At 35.0% G+C, this 16171-nt stretch overlaps 1 protein-coding gene across 4 annotated transcripts in view; it reads right to left on the bottom strand.

The window, feature by feature from the left end:
* Positions 1–16171, bottom strand: part of snx14 (sorting nexin 14) — a 187031-nt gene that overhangs the window by 39849 nt on the left and 131011 nt on the right. For all 4 annotated transcript variants that reach the window (XM_051925277.1, XM_051925278.1, XM_028797482.2 and 1 more), the window contains 4 exons: positions 13385–13485; positions 10902–11013; positions 4853–4893; positions 4447–4566 (listed from right to left, as the gene is read on the bottom strand). In XM_051925277.1, the coding sequence (XP_051781237.1) occupies positions 4447–4566; positions 4853–4893; positions 10902–11013; positions 13385–13485 (374 nt within the window). The remainder of the gene's footprint in view (positions 1–4446; positions 4567–4852; positions 4894–10901; positions 11014–13384; positions 13486–16171) is intronic.

The following is a 16171-nucleotide window of genomic DNA, read 5'->3' as shown; positions in this document are numbered from 1 at the left end:
GCTGGACCAAATTTCAAATAACAATATACTGTATTATTTACCTGTACAACTCCAGGCACCTCACACACAGATAAGGAGCCTTGGCTTGAGCTGAGAGAACTTTTTGCCCAGGTTGATCTCCGTCATTTGGGGGGGGGGATGGTTTGGGACAGTAGGCTGCTTGTGCTGATTGACACATTTACAAAATAAAAGACGCTGATGGAAGTGTGAGGGAATTTAAGGTAGGCCAGGATTACGAGTTTTTTCGTAGGCTTCAGGGATTCTAGTGTTAAAGGAGACTCATTTAACAAATAAGGACCAGTTTTGACTGCAAAGAAATTGGAACGGCAATTTTTCACTGCAGCTATATAAAGAAAACTAGAGGTATGGGAATCTTGATACATATTACAATCTAGCTTGTAGCATCATATGTAATATCTGATCCTGAAGGGCGCTAAGTCTTGCTGATGAGTAATTTATTCAGTTCTAAAGTAATTTTGATAAATATCTATGCACCTAATGTGGATCATATAGATTAAAGCCAAAATAAATTTGCATCAAATCCCAGTATGAACACTCATAAAATTATAATGTCTGGAGACTTTGTGTTTTAAATCCAGACCTGGATAGATCATCAACTACAGTGGCAATTAAAATCTTAATACCACAAAGACAATCATATAGTTTGTAATGGATCATAACTTATCAGACCCATGAAGTTTCTTAAATCCAAACTCAAGAGAATATTCCTTCTTCTCACCAGTACATTACTGATATTCAAGAATTGATTATTTCTTTATTGATAACAATTTATTGCCCACTATCACAGTTTATAAGTAAAAAACTGTTGTTATCTCTGATCATACCCCTCTGATCCTAAGCTTGAATTGCTATTCCCTACACACTCATTTCATAGCTGGCGTTTTAATCACCTTTTGTAAGCAGATGTGAATTTTACAGAATTCACCTCCAAAAAATGTAATACTTTTAGAGACAAATGTATCCTTAGGGGTCTCTACAGGAATACTCTAGGAAACTTTGAAGGTGTTTTTAAGAGGACAGCTAATTTCATATCTTTCCCATAAAAATAAATTGGAGACCAACAAGGCATCACAGTTAATCAGCAAAATAACCAGAATAGATCAGGAATAAGCCAGATCTCCATGTGATCCACTTTATAGGAAAAGACAGGCTGTACAATCAAAATGTAACCTCTTGATAACAAAAGAAATGAAACAGCTAATCTTTAAATCGTGACATTACTATGAACACAGAGACAAGGCTAATAAGATGTTAGCTCAACAAATCCACAAGCAGGAAGTTCACAATGCAATAACAGAAATTTATCTATTCACCACATCGCAAACATTTGGGTTTGGGCTCAAACATATGTGCATGGACAAAACTACTTTATACTAGTCCAGACACTGCTGTCTATATTAACATTATCTTAAACTTCTTTAAACTAGAATGTGCTTTTTGACAAGAACACCTTCTATCACCACTGGTTTTTGCCACTGCCATTGAGCCATTCATTTTTGAAATGCATTAGAAAAGGGATTGAACAGAAAATATCACTACATGCAGATGATACGGTACTGTATATATCAGACTCACAAACATCTTTACCAGTAGTCTTAAATGCATAAGTGGAATTTCAAAAGATATCGACTCATAATCAATTTCAATAAAAATGTGCTTTTTCCAGTGAACACACAATACTAGACTGGATATCAATCCATTTATTTTATCAGAGCAGTTCAAATATCTAGGGTTAAACATCATAAGTAAACAAAGATTTTTTCAACAGAATTTTGCTATTAGCATGAAAAAAAATCAAACAAGATGTGAACTAGTGTCATGATGAACATCCTTTCCAAGCTTCTTTTTTACTCCAGAGCATCCCTATATACATTAGCAAACAATTCTTTAATAAATAGACTCAATTATAACCTCATGGAATTTGAGATGTCCACGTATTATTCAAAATGTGACTCTACAAAGACCTAAAGCAAAAGATGGCATTGCACTATCTAACTTTTAATTTTATTACTGGGGGAAAATACACATGCTATAAAGACCTGGAAATTGATACAGACTGATGAATATACAGAAGTCATGTCTCAATATAACTTGAATCTTGCTGTACTTCTTTATATGCTCTAATTTGCGCCCCAGTAAATACTAATTATTGTCAATATACCAATAATCTGATCATCCATTAATCAATCAGAATATGGAACTAATGCAAGATGCACTTCAAGGCATAGAAGCTTTTAACTGTTACACCTCTACATGATAATTTCCTTTTTTATCCCTCTCAAACCTAAACAGGATTTAATCTTTGGAAAATGTCCGTGACTAAGACACTTAGAGAACTGCATAGAGATAATGATTTTCTATATTATGAAGAATTAAGCTTCAAATTTACTTTCCCAGAAACACATTTTTTCCACTACGTTCAAATCAGAATTTTTGCTAAAAGGAACCTACCCAATTTTTCACACCTCCCATGCATTTCTATTCAGACAGCATCTCAACAATATATAAAAACACATTAAAGTCTCCTCCTTCAAAAGATCCTGTGGTATGGTGGGGAAAGGATGTTTCATTTAATATCCCAGAAATGGAGTGGAAGGCATCAATGCATAGAATACACTCTAGCTCCATATGCGCAAAGCATTCAATCATCCATCCATCCATTTTCCAACCCGCTGAATCCGAACACAGGGTCACGGGGGTCTGCTGGAGCCAATCCCAGCCAACACAGGGCACAAGGCACGAACCAATCCCGGGCAGGGTGCCAACTCGCCGCAGGACACACACAAACACACCCACACACCAAGCACACACTAGGGCCAATTTAGAAACGCCAATCCACCTAACCTGCATGTCTTTGGACTGTGGGAGGAAACCGGAGTGCCCGGAGGAAACCCACGCAGACACGGGGAGAACATGCAAACTCCACGCAGGGAGGACCCGGGAAGCGAACCCGGGTCCCCAGGTCTCCCAACTGCGAGGCAGCAGCGCTACCCACTGCGCCACCGTGCCGCCCGCATTCAATCATTCAACTTAAAATGTTACATTAATCACATTTATCTAATTTACAATTGTCCAAAATCTTGATCCAACCTGTGAACATTAAAATCTAACTCCAGCCTCACTAGGCCACATGTTTTGGAAGTGTACCAAATTAACATTATTTTTGGAGAAAAATCTTTTGAATGCCTACTAGCACATAGACTCCTCTTGCTCAAATTAAAGAATCCCAACCTACCTTTTATAAGTCAGTGGGTAACTGATATTCTGTACTATTTGAATTTGGAAAAAATCTAATTCTCGCTCAAAGGATACGCTCAAAACTTTTTTTAAAATATGATTAAGATCTGAATGAAAAATTTTTAGAATAAGTATTTATACCAGGGAAAAGGATTTTTATCTTTGCCTGTACTGTTGCCACTCCTCTCTTTCTCGTGGGTGGGGGTTGAATTCTGTTTTGTTAAGTTTGACTTGATTGTATGTAACGTTATTTTCTTCAATTATAAAAAAAGAAATTAGAAGAATAAAAATTAGTCTGAATGGCCTTTTCTCATTAAAACTGTTGTGGTGTACATCTTTTTTGTTGTACTACAGGGTTGCATTAAACTGATGACTAATATGCATGTATTTATTGAGCCAATTTAGAGACAGCAACCAATGTTGCTGCTGGAATATGGGACAAAGACCACTTATATGCTCCAAGGGAGCTGAACAGTGGCAAACCCTGTGCTCTGATCCCAAAAGGTTATGCGCAAAGACAATTTCCTCTCAGGGATAAACAAGGTAAATCAAATCAAAAATCAAACAACACAAAAAGGTGAGACACTATACTACCACACTGCAATGTTATTACATTCGTGTTATGTGAATCTTTAATCATGTGACAAAATAGTTTCATAGTGCTGTCAGAATAACTGAAACATGCTTAAAATCAAGCATACACACATATAAAAGTTTTATCAATAAAAATGTGTGCAGAACTGTTGTTATATAGAGTGATTAAATGTTACTGTTTATCAGACAAAAAATGGCACTAGGAATATACCATCAACCTAATTCTCTAATGTTTATGTTTAAAACTTTACTGAGCTTCACAAACCAGTTATTTCAAAGTGAGAAACCACCAAACCTCGCACAAAATATTGTTTATGATGGGTGTACACAAGTCAAACCTTGTGTCACTTGAATTTTCAAAAGATTCACCTCTGGGCTTTCCATGCTAAATATTAATAACTGATTATAGACAGGTAGGTTGTTGGGTCTATACTTCAAAACAAAACTTAATATAACTATTCTGTTCACATTGTGACAGAACAATACTTCACAAATGAGCCTTGGTGTTTAGAGAAAAACATTTAAATTATGTACGGCATCATTTGATCTTTTAAAAACAAATTACACCAGTAATGAATAAAGCAAACAACTGACCTTTTTGTTGTTTTCTGATGTAGGACTAAGTATAGTAAGTTCCGGTTTACTTGGTTTAGGTTTTGGAGACTCACAAGAATTGAAGAAGGACATTATAAAAGGTTCCAAATGTTGACCTTTCTGAAAATGTAAATAATAGGCAATTCATCAGATTCTGATACTTTATTCATTTGACTTGTTAGTGTATGCCAAAAGAAATAACTGAAATATGTAGCTATTCCTAATATTATGACTCCTTAGTATGCACTCACAAAACTAGAATCAGAGTACTTTAATATAATGAAGCAATCAATAACACCCTTAACATCATGGACAAATATGAAAAAACATAAAAATAAGTCATAAAAGTCTTACTTAGTAAGTAAAAGTAATTTGCACAAAAAAGCAGTGAATTTTGCTTTCTTACCTCTTTAATAAGTTTACCAGGGACAGACTTTATAATCTTTCCTGTAGAAAAGGATAGAGAACAAAAAGTATTATTTCATTAAAGAAATTCATAAGTACATATTTACCAATTAACAACTGAAGTATTCCTTCTTTCTTAAACTAAAGGGTGCTGGATGACTGAAATCTTTCTCCTCAAGACTACCATCCTTGGAGAGGATAAAATGTATACATCAAATGGCTTTCTTACATCTAAATTTTTTCATGATATTCTCTTTCTCACATGCTTGCAAAATAGCAATACCAATAACATGATCCCTGCTACAGGTCAGCATACACTTTTCATTCATTTAACTAAAAATTATTTTTAAGTGCAACGTATAAAGCATTTTTCATTAGTATAAATATTTGAAATTAATATCAAAGAGAAAAAAATCAACAATATGTTAATGAATACAACAAGCTCTGTTAATGTAAAATATAGTTAAAATTTAGAAAATTATGAAGAACAAAAACAATTGCATATAAGAAAACTTTAAAACTGAATATAAAGACTGAGTTCATTTCACTGATCATTTATGTTAGGTAGAATGCCTAGAGGGGGCTGGGCGGTCTCGTGGCCTGGAACCCCTGCAGATTTTATTATTTTTCTTCAGTCGTCGGGAGTTTTTTTTATTTTTTCTGTCCTCCCTGGCCATCGGACCTTACTTTTATTCTATGTTAATTAGTGTTCCCTTATTTTAATTCTTATTTATTTTGTCTTTTTTCTCTTTTTTTATCATGTAAAGCACTTTGAGCTGCATTATTTGTATGAAAATGTGCCATATAAATAAATGTTGTTCAAGTTCAAGGTGCTGTTTTGTGTACATATTTACAATGAAATATTTATTTGCATGACTCCTCAGAACAGCTGACACAATACGATACCGACAAAGACAAAATACATAACACACCAACACGAAAGTATACATAGCATGCAACATCTATATACAGTGCATCTGGAAAGTATTCACAGCGCATCACTTTTTCCACATTTTGTTATGTTACAGCCTTATTCCAAAATGGATTAAATTCATTTTTTCCCTCAGAATTCTACACACAACACCCCATAATGACAATGTGAAAAAAGTTTACTTGACTTTTTTGCAAATTTATTAAAAATAAAAAAACTGAGAAATCACATGTACATAAGTATTCACAGCCTTTGCTCAATACTTTGTCGATGCACCTTTGGCAGCAATTACAGCCTCAAGTCTTTTTGAATATGATGCCACAAGCTTGGCACACCTATCCTTGGCCAGTTTCACCCATTCCTCTTTGCAGCACCTCTCAAGCTCCATCAGGTTGGATGGGAAGCGTCGGTGCACAGCCATTTTAAGATCTCTCCAGAGATGTTCAATCGGATTCAAGTCTGGGCTCTGGCTGGGCCACTCAAGGACATTCACAGAGTTGTCCTGAAGCCACTCCTTTGATATCCTGGCTGTGTGCTTAGGGTCGTTGTCCTGCTGAAAGATGAACCGTCGTCCCAGTCTGAGGTCAAGAGCGCTCTGGAGCAGGTTTTCATCCAGGATGTCTCTGTACATTGCTGCAGTCATCTTTCCCTTTATCCTGACTAGTCTCCCAGTCCCTGCCACTGAAAAACATCCCCACAGCATGATGCTGCCACCACTATGCTTCACTGTAGGGATGGTATTGGCCTGGTGATGAGCGGTGCCTGGTTTCCTCCAAACGTGACGCCTGGCATTCACACCAAAGAGTTCAACCTTTGTCTCATTAGACCAGAGAATTTTCTTTCTCATGGTCTGAGAGTCCTTCAGGTGCCTTTTGGCAAACTCCAGGCGGGCTGCCATGTGCCTTTTACTAAGGAGTGGCTTCCGTCTGGCCACTCTACCATACAGGCCTGATTGGTGGATTGCTGCAGAGATGGTTGTCCTTCTGGAAGGTTCTCCTCTCTCCACAGAGGACCTCTGGAGCTCTGACAGAGTGACCATCGGGTTCTTGGTCACCTCCCTGACTAAGGCCCTTCTCCCCCGATCGCTCAGTTTAGATGGCCGGCCAGCTCTAGGAAGAGTCCTGGTGGTTTCAAACTTCTTCCACTTATGGATGATGGAGGCCACTGTGCTCATTGGGACCTTCAAAGCAGCAGAAATTTTTCTGTAACCTTCCCCAGATTTGTGCCTTGAGACAATCCTGTCTCAGAGGTCTACAGACAATTCCTTTGTCTTCATGCCTGGTTTGTGCTCTGACATGAACTGTCAACTGTGGGATCTTATATAGACAGGTATGTGCCTTTCTAAATCATGTCCAATCAACTGAATTTACCACAGGTGGACTCCAATTAAGTTGCAGAAACATCTCAAGGATGATCAAGGTAAACAGGATGCACCTGAGCTCAATTTTGAGCTTCATGGCAAAGGCTGTGAATACTTATGTACATGTGCTTTCTCGATTTTTTTATTTTTAATAAATTTCCAAAAATCTCAAGTTAACTTTTGTCACGTTGTCATTATGGGGTTGTGTGTGGAATTCTGAGGAAAAAAATGAATTTAATCCATTTTGGAATAAGGCTGTAACATAACAAAATGTGGAAAAAGTGATGTGCTGTGAATACTTTCCGGATGCACTGTATAATGCACAATTATATATAATACTCGCTGGCCCAGTCCACAATAGACTACTGGTCTAGCATCTAAATCTCAGTGCAGAAATGCGACCAAATTTAAATAGACTGAACAATGTTTAAGTCCATAGTACCTATGATGTCACATGATATAACCACACTCAAGGTCATTCTCAACACAATCATTCCAAGGAATTTCTCATGTGTACTTATCAAATGCATTGTATTTTTCACTTCAAAAGAAAACCTTATGAAGGAAATTTAGAGCCTATTGACCGTAACACAGAGAGAAGCAGCTAATTACATGACCATGGGGTTTTAACCTAGGGTCTTAGAAAGCAAGCATGCCCTTTTTATAGCTGTTAGTGGAATCTATTATTTATTTACACGATTTGTTATTATAAGGCAGATCCCTAGAATATTTAATTAAATCAAATGAGATTATTACTCTCTTTTATTTCCTGACCTGATTATAATTATATTTTCCTTTATTAAGTAACAGAGTCAGTTTGTCTGCTGCTTCAATTATATAGCATTTGGTATTGGTTCCTCAAATGTTTGCAGTCTGTAATGTATTTTATTACTATTACATGCATTACAAAATACATTCCAATAGATGGTATATTTTAAATATTTTCTAACTTGATAAAAATTATTATGAATAACAAGACATGTCAAGGTTTTAGAGACTACAATGTGTTTTAAACATATGTTCACTTGTTACAGTATATTTTATCAGACTAAAAAACAGAAACATAATGCATTAAATTGACAATTTTACCATCCAAGTAAACAAGTACAACCTAACTATGAGCTAATGAACAAATCTCAGAACAATCTAGTTCTATAGTGCTGGAAAAAAAATCAGTTTTGTGGTCTTTATACTAAGTATTATTTAGCGTAAGTGTAACACTGAATATAGCAAAGTATGGTGGTGGCAATGACATTATTTTAGGAAGCAGGTTCAGATTTGTTATTAGCTACCCTCTATAAAAGTGGGAAGGGAAAAAATTTTGGCAGCATGGTATAATTCGCATTATGCTTATATATTAATTGACAGAATTCAATGCCATTTAGAAATTGCTTCAGTCATGCACAGAACTCATATATGCAGAAAGTTAACATTTCATGTTATTTTTATTTGTACTAAATAAAGGATGCTTCTAATGTCAAAGCAAAGGCCAGGTGCTTATTTTTGTAATATGCATTGCAATTATATTTGAACACTCAAATCATTTCATCATTATTCTTATTCTAACCTCATACATTTCCTCATTACTTTAAAAAGGGACAATAAAAATTTAAAAATGCTATTACAGCCAATATACATTCACCAGCCACTTTATTAGGCACACCCGTTCAACTGCACTTAACACAAATATCTAATTAGCCAATCACATTAGGTATATAGACCTTGTCAAGGCAACCTGCTGAAATTCAAACCAAGCATCAGAATGGTGAAGAAAAGTAATTTAAGTGACTTTGAATGTGGGATGGTTGTCAGTGCCCGATGGGCTGGTTTTTCAGAAACTGATGATGTACTGGGATTTTCATGCACAACCATCTCTAGTTTACAGAAAAAGAAAACTATTCAGTGAGTGCCAGTTCTGTGTGCGAAAATGCCTTGTTGATGCCAGAGGAGGATGTCAGACTGGTTCGAGCTGATAGAAAGGAAACAGTAACTCAAATAAACCACTCATTACAACCAAGGAATGCAGAAGAACATCTCTGAATGCACAACATGCCAAACCTTGAAGCAGATGGGCTACAGCAACAGCAGACTACACTGGGTGCCCCTCCTGTCAGCTAAGAATAGTCAACTAAGGCTACAATTTGCATGGGCTCATCAAAATTGGACAACAGAAGATTGGAAAAACATTGTCTGGTCTGATGAGTCGGTGTAATGGTGTAGGGGATATTTTCTCAGCACACTTTGGGCCTCTTACTACCAATTGAGCATCATTTAAATGCCACAACCTACCCGAATATTGTTACCAACCATCTCCATGCCTTTATGACCGTGAGCACCCATCCTCTGATGGCTACTTCTAGCAAGATAACCTGCCATATCACAAAGCTGAAATCATCTCAAACTGGTTTCTTGAATATGACGATGAGTTCACTGTACTCAAATGGCCTCCACAGTCACCAGATCCTAATCCAATAGAGCTCCTTTCAGATATGGCAGAATGGGAGATTCGTATCATGGATTTGCAGCTGACAAATCTGCAGCAACTGTGTGATGCTATCATGCCAATATGGACCAAAATCCCTGAGGAATGTTTCTAACACCTTGTTGAATCTATGCCACACAGAGTTACGGCAGTTATAAAGGCAAAAAGGGATCCAAGCAAGGTGTAAGGTGTACCTAATAAAGGGGCCATTAAGAGTATAGTAAACAAGTTTTATAAAACACTGAATATCTGATTCTTAAAAAAAAAATCTTTTCATTTTTTATAACAATTCCTATTTTTACAACCTATTAGCTATAGGCTGCTGCAAGTCTGGGTTCAGAAGGTCAAATAAAGAAATTACTATTATTACTACATATCTTGTGTTCTTCTGGGGTGCTTTGTGTTTAGGTGTATCCACTTTGTGAAGCTTTTTCTAATTAAGTTTCCTGCACTTCATGAGATAAAGATTATTTGAATTGACAGTTTTATTAGAAAATAACTTTGTGATACACAGTATTTACTTTTATTGGTAAAGGAAAAACTAGAAATTGTTATCAATTAAAATTTTCAAGCCTGGTACCATATTTCAAGAAATCACCAATTATCACAACTAGGCTTGAGACAATTTGCTTCTCCAATGATACAATTCATATTGTGATTCAGGCTTCATGATATATTACTCCCAGCAATATAAAACCTCCATAAAAGAAATGCTGTATGTTTAGTGTTGCTTAATATTATACAATCAACACATTGAAAAATCAATTCAAAGCAGTTTGAAAATGGACAACTTTTAACATAAGCCTTTTCTTTTGTATTAAAATAAAATAATGTTGTATGGTTCCTTATGTTGTATTACTAGTCCTGCATCTGTAATCATCTTCCACTGTGTCTAACCACAATACACTGAAGATCACTTCTCTTCTGTTTGGGTTTCTATTTATCCTGTGCTTCAAGAATGATCACCTATATTCTTTAACCTTACTGGGCTTGCAAAATGTATTGTGAATAATTTCAGGATTTATGGAATACAGAGTTCATCATACATGTGTTACAGGTTGCTGTCAATCATGCACCAAGCCCCGCCCAACTTCAGGGTAATATGCTGGATAATGCAATGCTAACAAAAAATATTTGCACTGCAGTAACATCATACATGTTGAACGTTAATTAACCTATACAACTATGTATTTGTTCTCTGTGCACAATGATGACCCTATAAAATTATAATATAAAATAAGTTTAAAGAAAGCTTAAGAAAAATATAGTAGACAAACCTAAATTCACATCTGGAAGCATTTTATCATGAAACTGCGATTCGCCACTGTTAGGGGAGAGGAAATCAGAAAGTAATTGGCTGCTGCTTAGCTCTGGATGCTGGAGAAGTTTCTGTTGAAAACAGAAAAAGCAAATATTTATTTTCCATTAATTATAAGCAATAAGTCAGAAAAAATTAAATTCAATTATATCAGTCAGAAAATTGATTTTAGTTGTAGACTCAAAAAATTAAACTATTGAACATTATTTAACTAAAAAGAAATACTGTATATAATGTATACAGTATATATATATGTGTGTGTGTGAATGCGTATATATTTGCAGAAAAAGCAACAGAAGAAACTGTACACAGTACATAGTAAAGTAAGGGAAAGTATGCTATCTTGCATTAACTGATGAATAACTGTCATAATAAACTATAATAAGTGAAAGGCGACTCCAGGAATTGACCATTTAATTCCTCCTATGTAGAATATATGATACCAGTAACGCCGCACTGCATGATAACGTGCAGTGAATACACTTGACTTGAGCATTCATAGTTTTCATACTGTCTCTGTACATTTAGCATTCATTTGCTCAGAGGTTGATGTGCTTGCTGCTTCCTAAGCAGCTGTTCTTATCTCCACGCTAGCAGCCCGCTTCTTCTCTTCTTTCGTCAGCATCTTTTCGCATTAAAAATGATTAAGCCAGTGTTTGTGTTGCAATTACTTAGTACGTTTTCCTTAATTTTTCACTTAAGCTGACACTTGAGGCAGATTGAAGACTTAAGAATGATTTGATATGAAGAAGTAGGGGAAGTGACGGCGAAGGTGGTAGGGATGAGAACTGCCCCCGTACGCATGCGTTGCACGGCTGCCCTGCTGGCGGCTGCTGAGAGTTGATTTTACAATAAATTAAAAATAAAAAGAGGAATAACCTTGGCGGTCAATCATCACCCCGAAAGAAGATAGTAGACGTCACATAGTATATGTGTACCAAATTTCAGGTCAATAATTTAAACGGTTTGACCTGAACGGTAAGCAGATAGTAGACGTCACGTAGTATATGTGTACCAAATTTCAGGTCAATAGTTTAAACGTTTTGACCTGAACGGTACAGGTGATTTAAAATTCTGGACAGACAAACGGACAGCCACGGTAACGAATTATATAAGAAAGATGCTTAGACTATTACCTGACACAACAAAACCATATTTGCTACTAGGAATTTAATGGGACTGAGCAGTAAACTGTCTGTAATACATTAAAATCCTATAATAATTTATATTTATTCACAATGACATGACGGAAATGAATGTAGAAACAACTTAAAGGGCATTAATTATGTTACAAAAATATTTTACCAAGTTTATTTTCTATGAGCCCATGTCACAAATTTAACCTCTAATGGAAAAGCTTTTTGTTACTACCGAGATCCGTCATATAAAATATTTGTCTATTTCACATTCACTAAATATTTCAATGGCTGGCTGACAATAGTGGGACAACTTCTCATCATGCTGAGAGGTTGTCTGTGAACCCAATGCCTCCAACTCAGAAGTTAAAATGTATCCAGCTTCACTACAAGGTGTTTGTGTTGTTCAAATGAGTAACACAACTTCTTGATTTCTACTGTAGTGAGGAAGGGATGATATTACACACAGACATGCTCTTTCTCTCAGACTTGCTGGCCTTTCTTCCATACGGCGGCATAGTGGTTAGTGCTACTGCCACATAGATCTAACATCCTGGATTCAAGTCCTATACCCAGATGCTATCTTTGTCGAGTTAGGATGTTCTCCTCATGCCTGTGTGACATGAGTATTAGGTTAACTGGCAATTAAAAATGGCCCAGTGTAATCTTGTGTATGAGTGAGCGCCAGTCTATGCCTTGTACCTGATGTTGCCAAGAAAATGTGGCCCACATGTTCCGGATTAAATGGGCTTAAGTATGTTAAGTTACATATTTCAAGTCATACAATGCAGTGCTTCACTGTCTTTTATCACATTAGGATAAGAGTTAGACAATTGTTAAAAACAAGGTTCAATAAGTGTTTATTTCCACTGAACTCTGTTCAGACTTTGTTAGATGATGTCAAGGACAAACTGGACTCTGGGGTGGGAGATTTATGTGAATGCAATAATAATGTAAATCAGTGAGTTGTGCATAAGAAACTTTTGGTATTATTTTCAACTGCAAATTAAATAAAGACAACTACTAATAAATAATATAGAATTAGGGGTTTGGTTGGGGCAATTGTAACAATACAAAGAGTCCAATAAATACTTTTTGACTACACACACATTATTTCAAAATAAACTACATTTGTATATAAGCACATTTATTTTGCATTTATTGACACTTATTTTGGGCTTACGTTTGTGTTGTTTACTTTTCTTATTTTTCCTACCTCATCATAATCTTGTGCTCAAGATAATACATAAACTGTATGAAGCAATGACAGAAAACAGCACTGATACAACTGCAAACATGCTCATACCTGCAAGTATTCCTGAAACTCTTCTCTTTTAGACATTAAAAATTCATAGTTTTTGGGTCCTATAATTCTTTTCGAGGGTAATTGAGCATCTGGAAATGAGCCTGAAAAGGGACAGAAATTTAAAAAAAATAGTAACACTCCAAAAGTAAACTGTGCATTACTCTATGTAAATTTAAACACAATTTGGTATTAATTTAAACTTGCTTATTTCTATTCTTAAAATATTTTTACATTTTAAACTTTTAAGTTTATATTTTACCTTAATTGAAACTGCAACTTCATTTTTATACATCTTAACATGTCTACTCAAAAGATAAAAGGCTTTGTCCTTCAAAGATCACAGGTTGTTGCCCAATAGCCCATTCCTACACACAGTACTGGGGCAGTGAACTTAAAACTGCTATTTTTGACATGCCAACCATTTTATTCGAGATGAAAAAGATGACTGTGAAACAAAAGTCAGAATGGCATATTTTACTAACATGTATTTATTTACATATATGCAACTGTTTCAGAATATGATTTTAATGTGCTATTTAACTGATGGACTGGTTTTGAGTTTTGGTCTAAACTCATTCTGCTGCTAGAAACATTACTTATAGTACATCATTAAGAAAGTGACTCTGCCACTTGCAGATACAGGCATACATGAACTTAATAAATAATCTTGCAGTAGTATATTTTAAATCTTGTACAACACACTGCTTTTTCCAAACTTGCATCTTGCCATCATTTTATGTAAAGGTTGCCTTTGCCTCATGTATCCAAAATAATATGTTTCTGCCCTCTGTAGATCTTGCAAAGTGGCTTTTACAGTTTGGATATTGAAATCCTTTGCAAAGAGTTTTTTGTATGTTTTGTGCTGCACTGTGGTGACAGCCACCAATATATGTTAAATATGATTAAGCGTTTTTCTATATAACAACTAACATACTTTTTCAGTTTTTTATTTTTTGTTATTGTAAATTGTAGTTGCTTTTCTTAGCTGATCTGCATTTTATTGACTGCTTTAAACACTAGTGGTTTATTTGTTTCTTTTAAAAATTGCTGATTTTGCTGTACTTCATTTCTACTTCATGGTGCTGAATGTTCCTTTTCTTTTAGCACCCACACTTGCTCTTCTGTTATGGACTGTCCTTTAATTTTAGTTGATTTAGGCTTACAGATTCCAAAGGCAAACACCCAATATAAGAGCAAAGGCAAAACCTCTTAAACTACATATTCATATCTCAGTTAATTGTACACAATCAAATAAACAGGAAACATCCAAGAAACACCTGAAATAAAAATACCTTAGCTAAGATGAAACGTGGGAAAAGGTGGAAAAATAAAATAGTTACTATTCTAAAACATCAAAAACAAATACAAGCAGAAAATAAGTTATGTTCTCAACTTTCAAATAATATTTCTTTTTTCAACTCAAATTAAGAATGCTGCAATAAGCACAAAAAGCTATTTTGATTTTACCTTTTTACCTCACAAAAAAACACTCTAAAATTAAAATTCTCATATTACCTCTGTTTCTGTACTTTTCTGTTCTGCTTTCAAACCACTTACAAGATACATACATTTTCAACTAGCTGCAAATAAAACATCTTCTTAGCAATATTAGCAAAAATAATATTTTAAATGTATTTTCCAATAAGTATTGCTGCCATAAGTGCTTCCTGTGTTTACTAAGAATCTAATCTGACATACTATTGTCAGACATAAAATTTAGCAACAGTTCATGGCCAGTTGGCCACAGAGTCATATTTCAGATGTTACAATTCTCTGTAATTTAAATTTGTTATTTTATGATAGAGAAGGTTTCTAGGTATCTGCTTTGACAGAGAACATTTGTTTTATATGTCTGAGATGATGACAGAACAACACATGCATCAAGGCAGAAAATTTATTTTAATATAATAACACAACTCGAACAAACAATAAAAAAGAGCTACTGAGTTAACAATACTAAAACATCAATAAACTAAAATAAGGTTATTTATGCATTGGTTAATTCTGCTAAGCGGCTTTTCCCCGATAAATTTTGTAAGACAACAGGTCGAAGCTTTAATGCCATTGGTTAATCAGATGTACTTTTTTCTTTTTTTATTTTCTGCCTGTTTGTTTTAATTTCAAATAGCACTTAACGCTGAAAGTTGATTGGTATTGTGAACTTAATGACGATATGCAGATGGACAACAGTAATGGCTTTTAAAAAAATGCAAGGCTATGCTTTGACAAAAACAATGTAGCATAAACAGTTTCTAAGATTTTTTTTGTCACAAGTGGTGAACACAGTAAAAAGAAGTGCACATATGGCCAAGTGCATAATGCCTTCACTGCCCGGTTGTAGATTACATCAAATATAACATCACAATATTTAATGATAAGCAAAACTGCAGAGCTTCCTTTTAAATATGTTATTTGTTTTGCATGCAATTTTGCAAAGGCAGAACTTCCTAAAAACATGTATTTGGGTTTGGGAGTTTTTAAGTTTTTTTCTTGGTGGGGATGTAGAAAGAAAGAAAGAAAGAAAGAAAGAAAGAAAGAAAGAAAGAAAGAAAGAAAGAAAGAAAGAAAGAAAGAAAGAAAGAAAGAAAGAAAGATTTTTTGAGTTTTAAATATACCTTTTATTAAACATTCAACAATCAATACAAAAACCAACAAACCAACAAAAAGAACATCCTATGTAACCTATTAATGAGTAATTTGCTGTAGATTAATAATAATTAATTCACAAAACAAAAACACACACCTCATTAACAATTTTACAAATTGCATTCATTGCATACCACTGTT

Source organism: Erpetoichthys calabaricus, chromosome 3 (genome assembly GCF_900747795.2).
Source record: "Erpetoichthys calabaricus chromosome 3, fErpCal1.3, whole genome shotgun sequence".
In the NCBI taxonomy this organism is placed as follows: domain Eukaryota; kingdom Metazoa; phylum Chordata; class Cladistia; order Polypteriformes; family Polypteridae; genus Erpetoichthys; species Erpetoichthys calabaricus.
This window is presented reverse-complemented; position numbering and strand designations above follow the sequence as displayed.